The sequence below is a fragment of the Hyperoodon ampullatus genome, assembly GCF_949752795.1.
Source record: "Hyperoodon ampullatus genome assembly, chromosome: 16".
Taxonomy (NCBI): Eukaryota; Metazoa; Chordata; class Mammalia; order Artiodactyla; family Ziphiidae; genus Hyperoodon; species Hyperoodon ampullatus.
In genome coordinates, this window is record NC_136929.1 from 53,642,652 (window position 1) to 53,663,967 (window position 21,316).

General features: G+C 38.9%; 1 protein-coding gene across 2 annotated transcripts in view; it reads left to right on the top strand.

Annotated features, from left to right (window-relative positions):
• DGKH (diacylglycerol kinase eta) overlaps window positions 1-21,316 on the top strand; it is a gene marked incomplete at its 3' end in the record, with an annotated part of 172,954 nt that overhangs the window by 86,662 nt on the left and 64,976 nt on the right. For both annotated transcript variants that reach the window (XM_079722099.1, XM_079722100.1), the window contains exons 5-6: window positions 18,842-18,946; window positions 19,429-19,561. In XM_079722099.1, the coding sequence (XP_079578225.1) occupies window positions 18,842-18,946; window positions 19,429-19,561 (238 nt within the window). The remainder of the gene's footprint in view (window positions 1-18,841; window positions 18,947-19,428; window positions 19,562-21,316) is intronic.

Genomic DNA, 21,316 nt, shown 5'->3' on the forward strand with positions numbered 1-21,316 from the left:
GAGAGTACAGTTTCCTAATTTTCCCCCGTGGTGTAGTGTTATAATATACCCATAAACATGTGTATCCTTGTTTGAAATCTACATATCATGACTCAGATTATTTTTATACCAACAATAAGTCTTACAAACATGATTCTTGCCTATGATTAACCATTGCAGTATTTCCACATAATTATTAGATGCCAGATAGTAGCAAACCTCATATTTTTTAAATGTCTATGTTGGTTAAAATATTGTATCGCATTCTCAAGTGATACCACATTAATGCAATTTGAGGGGTTATTGTTTTTTCCCTTTTTTTTTTTTTTTTTTTTTTGCGGTACGCAGACCTCTCACTGCTGTGGCCTCTCCCGCTGCGGAGCACAGGCTCCAGACGCGCAGGCTCAGCGACCATGGCTCACGGGCCCGGCCGCTCCGCGGCATGTGGGATCCTCCCGGACCAAGGCACGAACTCGTGTCCCCTGCATCGGCAGGCGGACTCTCAACCACTGCGCCACCAGCGAAGCCCCTTTTTTCCCTTTTAAAGTTGACTTATATACAGTTTAGGTTAGACTTTATACTATGAATCTGATAATTTATACATTAAGTTTGCAATTTGTATTTGGTTTTCTATAACTTCGACACCAGGCTTTTAGAAATGAAATGTCTTATCATTGTTTCTGTGGGAGTATCATGTTTATCTTTTCATTGAGTGATGTAGGTCTTTTCCAAGAGTGTAACCCAGAGAAATACTTCTTAACGTTATCGTGAGCTTCCTTAGGCCAAAGTCTTAGGAGGTAAGAAAATGTTGGTCCTTTTGTAGCTAGACTGAAATCTTGGGGTGGAAATCAGGTGTGGGTGGGAGAACTGTGCCTTTGTCTTCACCTTCGTTAGTACTCTTCCATGAACCTTTCAAATAGATTAACTGAGGTCTCAACCATCACTAGTAACCTTCCATACATCTTTCAAATGGACTTTCTAAAGTAAGGCAAGAACCAGTGAGCATGTCCTCGAGTATTCTGGCAGCTCAGGAGCTCTGGGAACCTGGGCTTGGTTGCATAATCAGACCATGGGTCTCCAGATCAGTTTCATCAGACAGACCCTCTGATGAATGATGGTATGAATAGACACCATCAAAATGTTGGGCAGGAGGGCTCATCGTCAAGAGAACTGTGTCCCTGGAGGTCCAGACAGGGTACCATGTTAAGTAGCCGTGCCTGGCATTACCACCTGCCCCTTACCCTGTCCTGGCCTTGCTGAAGATCCATGACTCAGGGAGAGAATGGCGCTCCTGGTCAGTAACCTGCACCTGCTGCCTCCATACCTTTCCTATCCCCCTAGGCTGTTGCACAGCAGCCCACTCCCCACCTGGTCCTCCACTTCCAGAACTGCCCTTAGACATTCATTCATTCATTAGCAAATAGTTATCAAAAGCTTGCTATATATATCAGACACCGTGCTAGATCCTGGATATACAGTGGTGACTAAAAGGAATTGGCCACTGAGTACCATATTTTGAAAAAGTTTAAAAGCCTCCAGGAGTAGGTCCCTGTCTTTAAAGTATGTGGCCTTAGAATAGGATTCTTGGGATATAAAAAGCAATGAACTGCCTCCCAACTAAGACTAGAAACTGTGTCATCACAGGGGCCCAAGTTATAGGAAAGAGAAGAGATTACGCAAACTCTTCGACCATTCAGGATTCCATAGAAAAAATCCTCTGGACTGCTTCATCTGCTTTTCTCCACAAACACATACCCGGTGTCAGTATTTCTGCCACCAAAATATGGTGACCATGTAGAACTGCTTATTCCTGACCCTAAACACCAGTGTTTTATGAAGCTGGTTCCCTGGGAAGTCTTAGCCTCAGGCACCTTGGGGATGGCCAGTGGAAGATGTCCACCCAGATGAAAAGTCAGGCCTGTATCATGGAGGGTTGACCTCCACAGTGCCCCTGCCGTATTGAGGCTCCCAGTGAATGGCCACATGCTGCACAGCCTCCTGTTCTTGGGCTAGTGGTAAATCTGCATTTCACTGATATGTTCCACTTACTAGGCCTTTCCCAGGTTCCAATTAGATGGTCCTGAGCTGATGCTGTCACTCGCACCATGATCTTGGAGACAGCAGCTGTAGCTACGTGGCCTTAACTTCTAGATCCATTTTCTCTTTTGAGAGATTCTGCATGATGACGGCCAAGGATTGCTCAAGTTTCAAAAGAGCAGCCCCAGGGCTTCCCTGGTGGCGCAGTGGTTGAGAGTCTGCCTGCCGATGCAGGGGACACGGGTTCGTGCCCCGGTCCGGGAAGATCCCACATGCTGCCGAGTGGCTGGGCCCGTGAGCCATGGCCGCTGAGCCTGCGCGTCCGGAGCCTGTGCTCCACAATGGGAGAGGCCACAACAGTGAGAGGCCCGCATACTGCAAAAAAAAAAAAAGAGCAGCCCGAGGCTGACCAGCCATCCAGTTGTACAGAGGCTTCTAAGCTGTGCAGACTTCCACAGGAGATCTCTTCATGCTGCCAGCCTGGCTGCTTCACTGTGCCCCTTTTGGAGAAGGGCTATGGGATTTACTTGGACTTCACTGTGGTCTTAACGTGGCTGAAGCCTCTTAGTTGAAGACTCCTTAGTTCCATACTCATTTAGGTTAGTTCTGACTTCTGGTCCCCATTTGTGGTACAGAAGGAAACCTCAAACCCTGTAAGAGATCATATCCTGTCTCACAGAGGTACCTGGAATAGAGGCCTAACATGGGAAAATAAACTACTAGTAAAAAAAATTAAAACAAAAATAACCAAAACTATCATCAGTGTCTGGATATCTGCTAAAGATATCCTGTTATCCTGTGGCCTCTGACTGAAACAGCAGAATCCTGAAGAGTTTTAGTATCTTGGAAGTTCTATACTGACCAGCAGGGTAGACTTCTGTTTTCTAAGGAGTTTGACGTTCCAGATCTCCCAGGAAGTCAGAATCCTTGGTGCCCTGTTAAGAAACTGGGAATAGTGAAGAGCCGTGGTGGTGCTCAGATGCTCCAGAAAATTCCAGAGATGTTTGCCGTCCTGGGCCTTATGAGTGATCCAAGCCTCCTGCAGTCTTGAATCACCCTGACAAAACCCAAATGATGTGCACGCAAAAAGGGGTGCTTTGTTCATCACACCTGGTCTTATTGATGACTTCAGAATCTGGCCTTGCGTCTGGCATGAAATGCTCTAAAAATAAGAACACGTCATTACACTTTTCAGATTTTGGCCCCATTAGACAATTTAAAACAACCACTTATTTTTTTTAAATATTAAAACAGTTTTAAGTTCTCCTTGAATGTTAATGAAATATTAAAACAGTACTAAGGAAAGCCTATTATTCTACATGTTTTAAAAATTTAAGGTGTTTATAATGTAGATAAGAAAAATAAATGCTTATTCATTTCCAAAACCTCTCTGGTCTGTCCTGTGACCCGCAATAAGGAGTAGTGAGCACATAGCAGGTAATTTTTAGTTTATATCTCACTTCATTATCTCATGAAGCCCATGAAGCAGTTATTCTGCCTTCCCTCCAATAGATGAAGAGGTGAGGTTCAGAGAACATAATGTTGTAAATTTATGTAGTTAACAAGTAGGATAATTAATATTTAAAGCCTGTGATTTTTCCATGAGGATGAATAGCATATTGGAATTTTATGAGTGCAATAGCAGTAATCAGCATTTTAAATAGGATTTAGTCCAGTCCGGCCATTCCTAGTGAATCCTCATTACCTTACAAGTGGGAAGAAGGCTGTGTAGACCGGCGTACCAGCTAGGAACGACTAGAGTGCTTGCTTGGTTGCCACCCGAGGTCAATTTTGGGGATAGTCATTAGGTGAATTATCTTTAATGGAAGAGAGAGGATTAGCAGTCTTGATTGCCCTCTGCATCATGACAGGTCTCTGGTAAGAATTTAATTTCCAACAAAAAAGTGATGAAAGGAGAGATTTTTCAGTTCCGTAGTTTCTGCCTTAAACGTTTCTATGGACCCAGTTTAAACTTTGCCAAGATCAAATCTCAATGCATGCAGGCAAAGGTAGGTTTTTTTTACTCCTGGAAGACAAATTACAATCTAGTCAGCAACCGACAAGGGGCATCAGAAGCAAAACCTTCCTATTGACGACACGCAGGTGGATTGCTCTCCGGTTGGAGATACTTAGTTTTTCTCGTTGTCACAGGATGAAACTTGCTGGTAGCAGATCTGAAGGCTTTTGGACCCTCCTGACACTCAGGCTGTGTTAGCTGATCAGGGTTTATGAAAGATCGGACAGCTGTCTTAGGATACTTTCAGAAGTTTCTTGTAAGCTGCCCCCCACTATGGGATTCAAGGCAGAAGATGGTCTTTAAATCTTGGAGAGAAACAGATTATTATCAAGACGCTATTAAACAGAGCTGGCATCTTAGAGTAGAGGGTGTGGCCATAGGATAACCTGGCCCTTGACATCAGTGCTTAATTGGGCCCCTTCCAGCAAGGTTGAGTTATGTCTTCCATTGATCCAGACACCGGACATCACCTAATGACATGGTCTGTCTGGATCAGTTGGTAGGGTATCTTGTCCCTGCAAATGGGATGCTTTTACACACTTCACTAATGCTTTGTAATAATCTAGCACAGCCCTATACAGTATGAATATCTGATGGTGGGTAGTTACTGGGGTAGTAACCAGAAGTCATATGGGCCTGCCGCTAATATTTCAAGTGGGAAGAGTCACAGTATTCTACACGTTTTATGGATGTATGTTCTATGGATCTCATGTTTATAAGCGTTGAATGTTTGGCCTCTGTGTTCTGGTTTCTGCACAAATGGCCATTTTCTCTTTCAGAATTCCATCAGTAAAAGATGCCAACAATAATTAATTTTTCATAGTTGCTCAATTAGAACTTCCCTATTTGTTAGGCTCATAATGTAAGAAAGGCTGTCAGGACAAAGCAGCAAATCCTTCTCCCTTTGGAGACCTTTGTAAAAATCAGAGTGTTTTGTTTTGTTTTGTTTTGTTTTCGTACAGGTAAAGTGTTGTTCCTGTGACGATGTTCTAGGTTGCATGTGCCTTTTCAGGATGGGTAGAAGCATGCCCACCAGCAAGTACTGACATGACTACTCAAAATGACTACTGAAAAAAGTTTTAACCTGGGCCTTAACACAATACGATCAAGATACATACTTTATGGGGTAGATTGTAAAGAAAGTTTTTTCAAGTCTTTTAGATTCATCAATACCTTTACTGCCCACATCATCCAGAATTAGCAGAGGTGATGAAATGTACCAATTATGTGTGCAAAGACATATGTACAAGGATATTTATTGCACATTGTAATAGGGAAAGATTGGAAACAATCCAAATGCACAAATTAGAGACTGGTTGAAATGAATGATGAAATATATCACACGGTGGAATGTTATGCAACCATGAAAAAGAATGAATCAGCTCTCTATGTAACAATACACACCAAACTCCAAGTTTTATTCAGTGGGAAAAACCAGATGTGAAACAGCATGCATGTATAAAATGTCACTCTGTGTGTGTGCACAGACGCATGCATCTAAACCTCAAAAGACCACATATTTGTTGTAAATGCAAAGAATGTCTCTGGAGGGGTACACAGAAGCTTACAGATATTTGCCTTCAGCAAGGAAACTTGGTAGCTGGGGACAGGCTCGAAAACAGAGAGGTACTTTTCCTTCTAAATATATTTTGATTTTTTTTTTTTTTTTTTTTTTTTTTGCGGTACGCGGGCCTCTCACCATTGTGGCCTCTCCCGTTGTGGAGCACAGGCTCCGGACGCACAGGCTCAGCGGCCATGGCTCACGGGCCTAGCCGCTCGGCGGCATGTGGGATCTTCCCGGACCGGGGCACGAACCCGTGTCCCTTGCATCGGCAGGCGGACTCTGAACCACTGCGCCACCAGGGAAGCCCTGAAATATTTTTTGAATCACAAGTTACTTATTCAAAAGATTTTTAGGTGCTACATGGGAGCCCTTTCTGACAGCTTCCTAGCAGATGCATTTGACAAGAGTGATGGATCTAGTAGGAAGCCCAAGTTGGACACTGCTGCAGTGTCAAGGAAACCATGATAAGGGTACATATCAGACCACCTGTAATAGGAGGGAAGGAAGGGGTGGATGAGAGTTGTTTTGGGAAAGTCAGGAGAACTATGGCCAAAGGGAAGGGAGAAGGTAGAGCAGGAAACTAACGTAGGGTTGTTGAATTTGGGGGGGTTGGTACGTAAATGATGCCTTTAATTAAGGGTAGAAAACAAGAATACAAGCAGGTCTGTGGGGCGTGAAAATAAGACATTGTGAATCGGACACTGAGAATTTAAAATGATGGTAAGATATCCTGGTGATGTCTAGGAGGTGATTGATGGAGATGCTTTAAAGACTATTAAAATGATTTAAAGTACTTTTTAAAGTATCATTTTCCTGGCTCTTTTTACATTTCTAGCATATTCAAACATCTTCCCTATTCCTTAAGTATGATTATGGTGTAATGGAAATTTTAGATTTTAGACATGTTTTAGTGTTTTGGTGCCCAGTACAAACAAGATAATTATTTTGTTTTGACAATTCCCATTGCATATGTGTTCTGTACAAAGCAATGTGCGGTTACAAACCAAAGGAGTGGTGCCAAGGGAATGGGGCCAATGCGTCATTCCAGCTGCTGGTGCAGCCGAAAAATATTAGATGAGCGGTAAAACTTTTACTGTGTCCATTAACACACAGCCACTGCTAGTTTAGGGGGGAAGTGTGTGTTACAGCCTCCATAAAGAATTTCTGAAATCACTGTGCTCCTTGTTATTAAAATTAATACTGAACAAACAGAAAAAGCTTTCAGTTTCCCATGGACAATGTAATACTTAAAATACAGTGCTACATATGATTATCTAATCTTGTCAAAATTTTATTCTCCAAAGGTGTCTGGTTTGCAGAAACCTGTCTATATTAGTAAATTAAATTTATTATTATTATTATTATTATTTTACCAGTACCTTTTCTTGTTCATCTTTAAAGAATGTACAAGTATATATAGGATTGAGATATAACTATAATATCCCTGATTATCTTTTAAGGGGAGAAAAAGTGAGTAGCTTGTACAGCCTGTTCTGTCTGTCCTTTTAGGATAATGCCAGTAAATTCTTTGCTATTCTTTCGTGCTCTAGTAGATGGCTAGCAAAGCAGACACAATTTAGTTTCAAATTCTACATGTGCTTTGTGACCTTGAACAAGTTACAAACCTCTCTGAGCCTTAGGTTCCTCAAATGTAAAATGGATGCTACTTTTTGAGTTGTGTGGATGAAATTTGATATGGTACAATATGATATGGTATGCTATGATATATGAAATGATATATGATATGATATATTTCAGCACACACAGGTCCTGGCCTGTTATAATTACTCCATAAATAGTATTTTGGCCTTCAAACTGATTTTCATTCTAAATGTGAAACCTGGAGTCATCTAAACTGCTCCCTCATTATCTCTCTTCACAGCCAGTCACCAAGGCCCATTAATGCTGCCTCTGAAAAAGCTATTAAACCCTTAATCATCTCTGCTGTTGACTCCAGTCTTCATAGACTGCTTCTCTCCACAGCAGCCCCATCGCCACCCTGAACTGTTGTCCTGTCTTGCCTTTCCCACAGTTTTCGTTAAGAGTCTTCTCCCCTGTCTCTTGACTACCCAGCTGACCCACTCCATTGCTGCCACAGTTATCTTTCTAAAATAAAGTATTTTGTGTCTCTTTCCTGCTTACAGTCCTTTCGTACGTGCTGTCACTTTGAAGATCAAATCCAGACTCCTGAGTGTGATTAAAAGGTTTTTCATAACTACCTCTCTGGTTTCTCTTTGTTCTTCAGCCTGTGATTGTCATATCACACTACTTAAAACACCAGTCCTTACCTTGACCTTTCTTCATCTGTGTGTTTGTGTGTCCCTTCATCTGCAATATCCCTTCCTCCTTTCCCCTTCTGGCTTCCTCCCCACCCCCTCCGAAGTCTTACTGGACATTCATCCTTAAATGCTTGAGTACCATCTCCCACAAAGCTTTCCCTGATCCTTCAGTTTTGGTTAGCTGCCCTTTCACTGTATTCTAGTTGCACCCTGGGTGCTGAGAGCATAGATAAGGGTCCAGATCTTGAAGGATCTTTAAGTCAGGCCAAGTGGTTTGTAAGATGACAGGAGCTGACTATATTGAAATTACGTATCTGAGTTCCCCATTGTACCACGAGCTCCTTGAGTGAAAGGCCAGAGTATTTCCAGGGCTGCAATATTGCTCGGCATATAATAGGCACTCTTTGCATTTTCTAGTGACTGAATGAGTAGTTTGACGGATGAATTCAAATAGAGAGTGTAAGTTTTTAAACTATCACCGTAGGTAACCTTCAGCACTTTTCTCATCATGTTATAGCTCATCTAACCCATTATCTTTGCCCATTGCTTAAGACATTAATATGCTCTGTGCTACACTCGTGTTTGACTTGTATTTATTATTTATTTATTTATGTTTTGTGTGTGTGTGTGTGTGTGTGTGTTTGACTTTTAGAATACAGTTGTGCAGCAGACATCAAGTGGATGGAGTCAGAAAGTAATCAGATGTTATTATCTAAGTGGAGAAAAGTGCTATAAAGGGGAGAATAGCACCTTGTGGTGGAGAGTGAAAGTGGAGACCTTAGATAAGGTTATCAGGTTATTAGTCACCTCTGATTTTCAGACACTTGGGTGTTGGACTCATGGGGAGCTTGCAAACTTGCAAACACTAAGCAAACTACATAGAATTACACAGCTGATTTGTGTGGCCTGGCTTTCAGTTCTGAATTCTTTTGATTCACTTTGGTAGTTGTGAAATAAGCTTGCTTTATATTGGCAGTGTAAATATTACTTGATTTTGGTCTCCTCTTAGAATGCTGATCAGTAATTTTTACATCTTTTTTTAAACCAATTTTGGTGAGCTAAGTGTATTTTTAGTGATATTTTAGTTATAAATACTATTATATAGTTAAATGAAGTTGTAGCTTAATTATTTACAGGAAATATTATTTTGTTATTGCTAATCTGAAACTTTCTTTATCCTAACCCTTTTGTTTTCAATCGACATAATTGTTTTGATGACACTTGGTTTCTTAGAGTTGGATAGGTCAAATTATAGCACAAGCGATTTCACTTTCAGTAGGGTTGTATGGTGCACATAAAGGCAGCTGAGAAACAAGCTCTACTTGTCTGGTTTAACAAGGAAAGAGGTTATGATATGAAGCCGGAAGTTCTGACTGTAAACTCTGGCTCTCCTATTTAACGAGTCTGTGATTTTAAACAAGTTAAATTTCTTTTTATCTATCACATAGGCCAGCTATATATATGGATGATTAACTGAGATAATGTATGTGACCATACTGACAGCAAGGCACTCTGAAAACGTAGGATGCTGCAGGAGTAATAATTCTGTTTATTTATTAACATGAGAGCCTCCTATTTTTAAGGAACTTAATTATTAATTCCTTTGAAGAAAACTTGTTTGCATCCATGGATATTAATTAAAATTGTGACTATAATAAGAAAATATAGTAGAGGTGTCATTGATTTACCAGTTCATTATTGCAATATCAAAAGTTATAACTATGTATTATATTTACTTTGTGGGTGTAGTAAGCTGAATAATGAACCCTAAAGGTGTTTACATCCTAATTTCTGTAACCTGTGATCACCCCTTTATATGGCAAAAGGGACTCTGTGGTTGTGATTAAGTTACGGATCTTGAGATGAGATTATCCTGGATTACTGGAGTGGACCCAGTGTAATCACAGGGGTCCTTATAAGAGGGAGACAAGAGGAACCAGAGTCAGAGAAGATGAGACTGTGGAAGCAGAAGGTTGGAATGATGCAAGGAAGGCACTGCAAGCCAAGGAATGCAGGCAGCCTCTAGAAACTGAAAAAACAAGGACATAGATTCTCCCCTACAATCTCCAGAAGGAATGCAGCCCTTTGACACCTTTGATTTTAAACTTCTGACTACTACATCTGTATGAGAATACTTTGTTATAGCAACAATAGGAAACTAATACAATAGGGATTGACTAACATTAATAATTATAGTTCATTTGAATTCTAAGAGACTTTTAATACTGACTTGGATCCAAACTTTCTTTATTAGTCTTCAAAGAAACAGTGGTTTGTCATTGTACAAGTAATTTATCTATGTAAATGATACAGTAGCATACTCCAGCAGGTAAACACTTATAGCCTTTCCTGGTAGACTCCCTGAAGCCTTTGCCATGTCTCTTTTTCCAGGGAGAGCAGGGAGAAGAGCACGACCTCAAAGGGACTGTCGTCTTTACCCTGTGAGATTTCACTATGTCCTTCTACCTTTGGCTCTCTAGTGAACCAGATGCTTCTGGGAAGTGACGGTTAGGACCATTACTATGAAACAAAGCCTTAAAGACAAGATATTCCCATAAAGATGTTAAATAGGCTGCTTTCTTTTATAGTTTTTGTAAGGATTCTAAGACTATATGAGTTCAGTTGCTCATTTGAAAAATATTTGGGTTCTGCCACCTTACACATCTCTGTTGTATTCTGTTAACATTTCATTAAATGCTTTTCAATAAAATTTTGATTTTAGAGTATTTTATATTTTTAAATTCAAGTAAAGGATAACTTTGCTTTTTAGAAAGTGAGATCCTGTGGAAATACTGAGAATATTGGTACTGATAGTATTGACATCTGTGGTCATGGAAACAGGTACCAGAATTTATGTTTTATTTATATTTGAGGAAAATCAAATTAGCATAGAAAATGACATTGTTATGAAGCCATGATTCCTTAGTCAAGTTTTATGATCTACAGAACTAATCTTAAGCAGAGTCACTGAAACTCCAGAATTATATGGAAGTAAAATTTGCACAGCTCTCTGCAGCTTATTTCCACCCCATCTCAGTCAGTAATCAGAAGTCTTACTTCACTAGCTTCTGTGGACATTTTAGGTCACTTGAGAAAGGGAACCACGTTACTCATGTAATTTGAGTTTGCTATGGGAGAAAGAGGTAGGAGGTCAGAGGCTTGGGTCCTGGTGGGTATGGCCTGCAAGCTGAGACTTAAGACACCCACGTCCCTCATCTTCTTAGTTCCTTGAAGGGTTTTGCTTGGGGTTCCCAAACATTTTTTTTTTAATTGTGAAAAATTTCAAATATACACAGACTCAGGATAACTGTGATGAACCCTCACATGCCCACTGCCCAGCTCTTACTGTTATCTAGATGTTGCCACACTTGCTTCATCTATTCTCTCTTCCCTATTTTATCTGAAGTGTTTTGAAGCAGATCTTTCACATCATTGTATTGGCCCCTCATTCTTGAGTCGGCGTCCCTCAGAATATGGTTGCCAGTTTTAACTCTACCTCTTTTCCATCTTTCTTCTCAAACAAAGCCTAGGTATGGAGAAGCTGTGAAAGAGATTTACTGAGTTGACCATAGTTACTCAATTCAGTATTTTACAGTGAAGGAATAATCTTTTTTTTTTTTTTAATTTGCTGTAACACTTTTTAAACTCCTCATGTAGGAAGTGGATTAAGTAATTGTGGACAACTCATTGAGCTTCTAGATTTTTTCTTCTCTTCAATATGTTGTAATAAAATTAACACCATACTTAATTTACAGAGATGATTGAAGAATCAGTGAGTTACTGCCTTTTTGCCATAAGTCTGTAGTCAAGTGTTCCTGTAGATAAGAAGACACATATTCCTAGCAAAGATGTTCTGCTCTCATCCAGGAGTCTTTCCCTTTCTATAATTAGTAAATTTTTCAGAGTAAATGTTTTATGTACTTACAAACAAATTTCCGTTAGAATTTGTTTTTTCAATACTTGCATTTTTTCGTAGAATCTTGCCCCAAGGGAGTAACATTTCATATCTATGCTACAGAATTCTCAAATATTTATATCAATGTATAGGTAATTTTTGTTGTAGTTTGATTTTTGAAATTAATATCATATCCAGATGATATATAGCTTCTTCTTAGATAGGAAAATAAGCAGCTTTGAGACAGGCTTCCTCAAGTTCATGACTAATGCCTCCCCCTTTATTATGAGAGCCTATGGGGATGATATGTCCTACTCTACATTACAGGAATGCCCACTAAGATCAGTAAGTTGTTTTTCAGCTGAAAGGACTCATCAGCTAGGAGGATGATCACTCAGCCAAAAACAAAAGTGTAGAATGATTTTCAGATATCCTTTTTGACTCTTTACATACTCTCAGTCAAGGGTCTGTGTGTGTTTGTTTATAAATCTAAACATGGTTCTAAACAGACATAGGAAAAGATTTTTAGATCATTCTGAAAGAGAGTAGGGAAGCCCTTACTTCAACTACCAAGCAATATGAATTAGCATCCTATTGATATTTCCATAGTGTGCTGCCTGCATAGCAAAATTTCTTTATAAATTCCAGATGTAGATTAATAGGTTCTCACATGTATGTGAATTACCTGTTGATCTCAGTCTTACCATTAGTCCATTACATCTTTATAAGTTATTTTACATTATTTTAGATATTGTGGATCCAGGATTTCATGGAACCTAGTCTCTTCATCGTGAGCACTTAATGCAGACTCCACAGCGTTTACAGCTATAAAATGAATAATGTTTATGGTATTGCGTCAGTGTGAGAAAATCTCTTCCTAATCTAAAATTCTGTTATTTTAATTATACTATCTGATTTAAATTACACTATCTGTTGAAAATACCTGTGGCACTTTCTTTGGTCTTGGTGCCAGAAATACATTCGTCGTGACCTTTTGTACTTTTATTAGTCTCCTGTTAAAATTCAGGCACCCTCAGGAGAAAATTAACCTTTATCCTCTATCAACACCTCAGAAAAAATTACTCTTTAGGTCAGTCGTTGTCACCTGAGAAAACCGATGGGGCTTGAGGCGACTGTAATAAAATAGGGAAGCACTGACCCTAGAAGGCAAAGGAGTCATGGGAGTTTGTATAGGATTTGCAAATTCAGATGCCTCCATGGGCCGTTAAGTGTATGCAGTGGCCAGCTGAAGAAAATAGATTTAAGCTGCTTGTATTGTGATGAGCAAAGAACCTGTCTAATATGATGGATATTAACTTGTTGTTTTACAACACAGCACTTCATGGTTCAACAGAAATGGCCACAAAAACCTCGGAGATCACCGTTTTGTAAACTCTGTTATATCACGTAGGGTGCTGTAGGTGGGAGGCTATTACAGATGGGTCCCACACAAAGAAATATTACTAGGGGCAGATGAGACACTGGAAATTTGGGAGCAGAAGGGTGCAGAAAACGGAGATAGGGGCCCATAATGATTAAGAGCACTTTCTTTACATTATTTTAGACCAGATCCTGCTTTGACTAATGAGAAAGTTGGATGCTTCTGTTGCCCTTCGTGGTTGATAAATGGGTGTGCACCAGAATTACCTGTATAGCTTTGCCAATATACAGTTATATACATCTGAAATGATCCACGTCTCCCCCCAAAATAAGATTTTGATTCACCAAATCTAATTTGGAGCGTGGTTGGCTATGTTTTGAAAAAACTCTTGTCTTGATTCAGGTACAAACACATCATTAAAGGCCTATGCCCTTGGATGTAGTGGTCCCTATTTACTCTTTGAAGTATCTCTGCTCTCAAAATACATAAGATGTATGGCTACGTTGCAGTTTGGCACATTGAAGCTGTTAAAGTGAATTACTTCATTCCAAAAAAGAAGAATGGAAAAAAAGGGAACATATATAATCTAAGAGATGGATATAGATTTTATGAGGAAGGATGGAAGAGGAATATTAAGACTGAGCTTTTGGCAATTTCAGGTATAGCAGACATAGTGTTATAAAGACACGTGTTTATACCTGATTGGGCTTTAACAAAAGTCAAATTATATCCCCTAAGTTATAGTAAGTATAGACAACAAAAATTGTTACAGCACAACTAAACTTTTTGTTTGTCCTGCTCTCCAAGAAAGGCTTCTCACTGCAAATGAACCTTTATTTCAGTCAGGGCTATTCAGGATTAATCCCTAAAGATACAACAATAAGGATGCCAGGGTGCGGATGTGATCAGCATGTTGTAAAGAACTTTAGAAATAAGAATTTTTGAACAGAAGAAGTTGTTGAACCCTTAAAGTTACACAGAAGGTTGCAGAATTTCCTTCATTGCAGAATCAGAAATCTGAGTTAAAAGGAGGAACCCTCTATCTTGAATAGTTTAGGCATGATACCTACTAGAGATGGCATTCTGAACTCTTTCACTGCTGTACTGGGATCTCATGCTCTATGGTAAGCCTCTTGCCGTTATATTCCTGCTTTGGGTAAGGTTAGATGCAGTGCAATTAAGGGCGGGGAGACCATTTCTTCTTAATTAGCTTGTTGATGTTTTCCTAATGTCTTCTAAGGAATACGTCATTATCTTTATTTCTATTTTGGTGGTTTGCTAGTCAGTGACTATTTTGTTGACAAAATGCCTCCGTTTTTGACCTAAGCTTTTGTCTGTGTACCACACTTACGCAAGAAATATATACCTTATAGAAGAAAGCTGTAAATACGTACATCATCCCTGTCAGCGCTAAGAATAATTGTGATGCTAATATTTAGTGAGGCTTGGCTTGTAACAGACACTGTGCTGAAGGCTTTGCTTGGGTTGTCTCTCTAATCTACACCACACTCAGCAGACCTCTTGCAGATACGAAACTGAGGCTCAAGGAAACGTTCATAGCCACACACGTAAGAAGGGATGCTGTTGGTATTCATCGTGAGTCCGTCTGACTCCAGGGTTTAGGCACTGAATCACTCTGCTGTTACAGGAGTGGTTTCCAGTTGGGAATTTGCAATAAAATGTCTTTAGAACACAGGTTCCCAAAGTTGGCTGCACTTCAGAATCACCTGGGAGTTAAAAAAAATAAAACAAAAACTGGTAGCTGAGTCCCACCTTCAGAGGTCCTGAGTTCATTGGTGTGGAGCGTGGCCCGGACGTTGGGGTTTTTAAAAGTCTCCCATGTGATTTTAAAGTGCAGCCAAGCTGGAAAACTCCAGCTTCGGAACAGTGCAAAGTTTTAAATTCTAAATTCCCATTCTTCTATTAGTAAAAAAATTAAAGAATGTTTTTGTTACTGAAACACTACCTATTTACTTTAGAAACCATAGACCAACCAAAAAAATCACATTTAAATTATCTGCAATTCTTTCACTGAAAGATAAACAGTACGGTATTTGGTCTTTTTTTTCCTGTGCATTTTATATATTTAAAGTCTTAACTATAATGGTACTCTTTGATGGAATTTTATATATTTAATGCCAGATTGTTTTATATCTGTTTTATGTATTTACATGCTTTCCCAGACTGAGAAATTCTTGCTGTACAACATAATAGTGTTGTTGGATTAACCCTTAGAGGCCAGTAACTCTCAAAGTAGATCAATATCTCTATTCCTGTGGAGTTTGTATATTATTTGAAGTAGCACTTAGAAAACGAATTTAGATGTCTTTCCTTTGTACTCCATCTCACATAGCACTTTTTCAGACAGGCAAATCTTGGTTTACTTACCCATCTCCCTTATAGATTGGTAAGGCAAAGCCCATACGGTTTGTATGCCCGGGCTCTGGCATGCAGTGAACACTCAATAAATGCTGGGGTGGATGACAGGTGTATTTCCCAGGACCCAAGATGGAGTGGTAGTTATAGTTTGAAGAAACGAATTATTGAAGTAAGTTCAGATGTGCCTGAAAAAAGTCATTCGGGAATGTTGCAGTAGTGGGAAGAGAGGGTAAAAGTAAGGGTTAAGATGAGGCCAGGGGCTAGGGGACACTTTCAGATAGATAAACTGCAGGTCCTTCAAGAAAGGTAAAATGTCCTCTAGTTCTAGAAACATCCTGGCTTTGGCCCCCAACAGGCTCAGAGAGTCTTCCCTGGGAATAGCCCCCTCCTCTATCCTTCCATCTCCCCACCCTACTCCCTTGTCATAATAAAAAGGCTTTCAGAATAAGAACCAAATAATTTTCAGAGTCTGCTGCTCCTCAGATATTTTCCTGACAAAGATTTGGATGAGGAACTACTGTAGTGTAATGAGGTTCGGTGAAGATACAGCTAGAGCCTGTCAGTTAGCAGATGGGACTGTTGGCATATTCTTTTCTACAAAGGTCAGTGATGAGGAAGAATTTAAGTAAAAGGTGGGGAGGGGACTCAGAGCCTTGGAGGCCTGAGGAGTGATTAGCCCAGAGAGGAAAGGGACAATCTGGGAGATGTTACAGGTTTGCTTGGTAAACCAGCCTTGTCTTCATTTGGGCCGAGGCTGCTCCCTGAGGTATTTTTCATCCTGCAGCCACAAAGTGAGACATCTCTGCATCACACGATTTATGAAGGGTTTTCTTTTCTTGTGTCAACGTCTTATAATGTAACTTTATAATAGATTTCTTAATCATAAGGCTTGTAAATTACAATTATTTATAATTTCTGTTTGGCTCTTAAAAACTTAGCTTTTATTTTAAGAATATGTTATGATCTTTACTTATTACTGCCCATTTTAAAACACATTTTTTTTAAAAAAAGGAGAAATTGCAAATGTGAACATTTTACTTCGTCAGTGTATGAGGTACATGCATGATTTATGTTGCCGAAATCCTTTAGAGTTGAGGCATTTATGTAGTTCCAAAAGCTACAAGAAAAATTAGAAGCTATTTCTCTATCCTTTCCCCTCTTTTTATTGAATTCATAATGGCTTTTAAAGAATAGAAAGGCATTAAAGATAGTTAAAACCATCAGACATCCTGCTTTACTTAGAATTCAACAAAAAAACAAAATTAAAGAATAAAATAGAAAGCCTGGTTTATTTACCTAAGTAATACATGTCTCACTCACTCTAAGATCTTAATGAGAGAGAGGGAATCCTTAGTGTTACATCATATAGTATAGCAGAAAAATTAAATAAAACATGCTAGAGGTGATATTTATTCAGATAAATATCAGATTGATTCAGTCAGTCTATTGACACACAGAGATTTCTGGAGTGCTGTGCCAGTCATCAGAGCCAGGGGTGTATTATGATTTAATGGTCCCTCTCTGCTGCATTTGATGAACTGTCCTAGAAAAACATTTTGAAGCAATAAAGCATCCATTTGGCTCCTAAGTAATGAGGGAGGCATTGCTCTTTGCATTAACTATTTATTGAGGAAGGGGAGTGACCAATTGCTAATAAGCTTTATCCAAGGAGCGTAGTGGAAAACAGAAGAAAATGCAAAAGTGAGGTTCTGTTCAATTTCATATGCAATTAACAAATATCCAGTGCTGAATGGTTAATGCTCGACGTCCATGTGACTTCTGGCCGGCTGTATTTAAGCATGAGTGCCTGTCCAGTATATTAAAGGCCCCTTAGTCTACGGAAGGATTGTGTAGCCTAAACTAATGAGAGATGAGAAGAAGCAGTGACTGGTGAGTAGCTACAACTGCGCTGAGCTCTATAGCTTTGAATAATGGACTTATTTTCTAAGATGAACACTAGTGATTGAGGCTTGCTAGTTTACTCCTTTTGGGAAGGGTTCCTTTTTTTTAGAGATAATTATTGCTTTTCCATAACTTGGGAAATCTGCTCTCTCTACTGTAATATGTAGATTATCATTTGATCAGAAGGCTTTTAACCTAGGAAAACTTCTAATTTTCTCTACAAGTAAATGTATAATTTATTATCTGGAAATAGGTTCTAGGTGGGAATGTAACATATTGCTTTTCTTTCACAAGTAAATAAATGGTCTCTTCTTTGAAGTAAATGCTTAAGATTTAGCAACTTCAAGGTTGCAACCAGAATATTGTATTCACACATAAATAGGGCTTGCTTTCAAGTCATTTCAGAGTCTTACTTGGAAGTTTTTGGTGCTATAACAGCATGAAGTTTTATTCCTCTTGCTTTAAGATTCTTGATATAATTAATTTGCCTTCTTTAGTAACATGATAAAAGATGAAAGTCACAATTATTTTCATCCCTTAAAGCCAACTAAAGGACTTATATGCTAATTCTTCTTCCCTGTTCTCACTAAAAAGTAGTACAGTGGAGTTCTACACAATGGGAAGAAAATCCGTCACATAAATCATATTAAAATAGGCCATGGAAAGGATCTGTAAACCCAACATTATTTAAAGCAGAATAGTCTTGATACTATTATAAACCAATTATGAGATCATTTAATATTGCATGCCTTTGATTTTTGATTTTTCAAAATTTCCATATTGAAAAATATGTGTTGGGCCTCCCTGGTGGCGCAGTGGTTGAGAGTCCGCCTGCCGATGCAGGGGATACGGGTTCGTGCCCCGGTCTGGGAGGATCCCATATGCCGCGGAGCGGCTGGGCCCGTGAGCCATGGCCGCTGAGCCTGCGCATCCGGAGCCTGTGCTCCGCAACGGGAGAGACCACAGCGGTGAGAGGCCCGCGTACCGCAAAAAAAAAAAAAAAAAAAAAAAAAAAAAAAAAAAAAAAAAAAAAAAAAAATATGTGTTAATTCTAGCTTACTATGAATGATTTTGATTTATATTTAGAATCCATTTTCAAGATATATTACATGAAATAAGAATATTCTGCTTATATGAGTTCATAGCCTTGGGTAAAGGGCTAGAAAGCCTGATAAGTAAATAGCAATGAGGGCAAAGACAAGAAAAGTCTCCTTAGAATTTTTCTTTCCTAGACCACATTGTTTCACACTGAGAACTAAATCCATTTACCTTACAGAGAATCTTACTTTCTTCATCAAGGAAGTAAGGACTCAAGAGATTAGAAATGGTACCACCTTGTAAGATGTTAGGTCTTGCAATAATCTCTCTTTGTTGGTTAATAACAATCAGGTTGCATTATCCCTTTCAGATCATCACTCCATTCAGAAGACTAATGCTTTGCGCTGAGAATAGGAAAGAGATGGAGGATTGGATCAGCTCGCTGAAGTCTGTACAGACCAGAGAAACTTACGAGGTAAAGTAGCCTCTCTCCTGTCATCTCGTGTTCTTAGAGAATAAATGTGAACCGTAGCGCTATAAGCGATATTCTGCGAAAAAAAGTCTGTGTAGATTCATTCAGCAACTTGTTTAAACCTGATACTGATTTTTTCTAAGTTAAAACAAAGTGTTTTAGTTTTAAAACTTGTGGATTTGAGGGTTTCCCTGGTGGCGCAGTGGTTGAGAGTCCGCCTGCCGATGCAGGGGACGCGGGTTCGTGCCCCGGTCCGGGAAGATCCCACGTGCCGCGGAGCGGCTGGGCCCGTGAGCCATGGCTGCTGAGCCTGCGCATCCGGAGCCTGTGCTCCGCAACGGGAGAGGCCACAACAGTGAGAGGCCTGCGTACCGCAAAAAAAAAAAAAAAAATTGTGGATTTGAAATTGTAATCATAACTATATACATTCCAAACGTAGTCCTGTTCTCTTTTTTGGCAAATCTGTGCTAACGTCTCATTTCTAGGTGGCCCAGTTTAATGTGGAACATTTCTCAGGGATGCATAACTGGTACGCCTGCTCCCACGCCCGACCCACTTTCTGTAACGTCTGCCGAGAGAGTCTTTCTGGGGTCACCTCCCATGGCCTGTCCTGCGAAGGTACAGTAACATCCAGGGTTTGTTCTCCCTTGACACTGACCTTACTGTAAACACGCTGCCACGGGTACATCTGTGAACAGAGAAACAACATCATAGGAAGACATTTCCCTTGGGTGGAAGCAGTAACTGGAAGCATGTCAGTGGGACCTGAGTGTTTTAATTTTACTGTGGCTTAAAGTGAAGCTCTGCACACATAGGACCAACTTGGCTCAGGAAAAGGTAACAAAATCATTTGAAGGGACATATAAATCAAAATGTATCATTTCCCTCCTGAGGAACTAGCAGCTACCGTTAAAGAAAATTCTTTAGACTTTATGTATCATTCTAATTTTCTAGTATTCTTTTTCTGTTCTGTTTAATTACAGAGAACAAAACTTTCTGGGAGGACAGTATATACTTTTTGGCAGGATTTAGAGTGTTACTTATGTTGCATTGTTTTAAATGTTTGATTTCATTTATATTTAATTTAAACGGATGTCATCCTTTTAAATTTCTTTAAAGTTTTCTAAAAATAAGGTCTATGCTGTTGTTCTCATAGCAGGATTTGTGGGTTATTTTTAAATTTAAGAACAGTGACCACTTAAAAGAAATACATTAATGGTCACCAAGAGAAAACTCATACCTTCTTTAGATTAATTTAATACCTCAGTGGTTCCATCACTGTGTACTACTTTTGAACTACATATAATACCATTATTTAGCTTTTCTCTCTAATACAAAAAATTCTTAGGTAATCTTGTAATAAAACTGTATCATAAGTAAATAATAAAATAGAAATGGAGTCATAGTTTTAATTCATTTTAAATTACAAAATCCAAGATATGTCAGTATTTCAGCTATCTAATGTGACAATGACACAGCCTAGTGGATAAGAATAGAGCTCTGTAGTTAAACCCGGTGGGTTCCAATTCCAGTTTTACCACCACAAACTGTGACCAGGAGTAGTTTAACCCTTTTAGACTTTTGCTTCCTCATCTGTACAATGGGGATAATAATCATTTAAACCTCACAGAGTACTATGAAAATGAAATGAGAGAGTACGTACAATAATGCTACTTTTCTAGTCAAATATATGGTAGACATTTGTAACTGTGTTATATAAGTTCACCAAGTAAACAATTACAGATTGCATCATGGCTTGATGCATTAAAATTCATGAAAATGAGAATTTGGAGGAGGCATTAAACATTTTTTTAGATTTAAAGAATGATTGCAAACAAAGATATAATTGGTCTTTATGACTTTAGTGATCTAAAAGTGTTCCTGTAACTCTACTAGGGCTGTAATATTATATGGGATTATTTTGAAGGTCTTTGTATTATTATCTTATAGTCTATTATCCTCAAAATGCTAAAAAAAAAATCAGATCTAAAATAGCCTTAGATCTGATCTGTGGTATCCTTCTGATTTGAGAGTTATGTGTTATTAAATATAGTTAACTGTTTAGGAATTGAAGTTAATAGTGGGATGACTGAATAGTTTTCTAAGCATTTTAAAAGAAAAATGAAAATTATATTAACTGGTGAGAATAAAAAACTTCAAAGTCTTTAAATAAATGTGTTAACATTATTCTATTACTAATTAAGTTCTGACTTTTTTTAAAGTCTCAATTATAGTATTTTTTAATTATCTTTTTAGAGGAATATATGTTAGTATTCATTTTCTCTGCTGATAAAAATTTTAAATCTGCAGCATCTTGCCCATGGAGTATTTTTAAAACTGCAACAGAAGGTTTTAAAAATCCCAAGGGTTTTA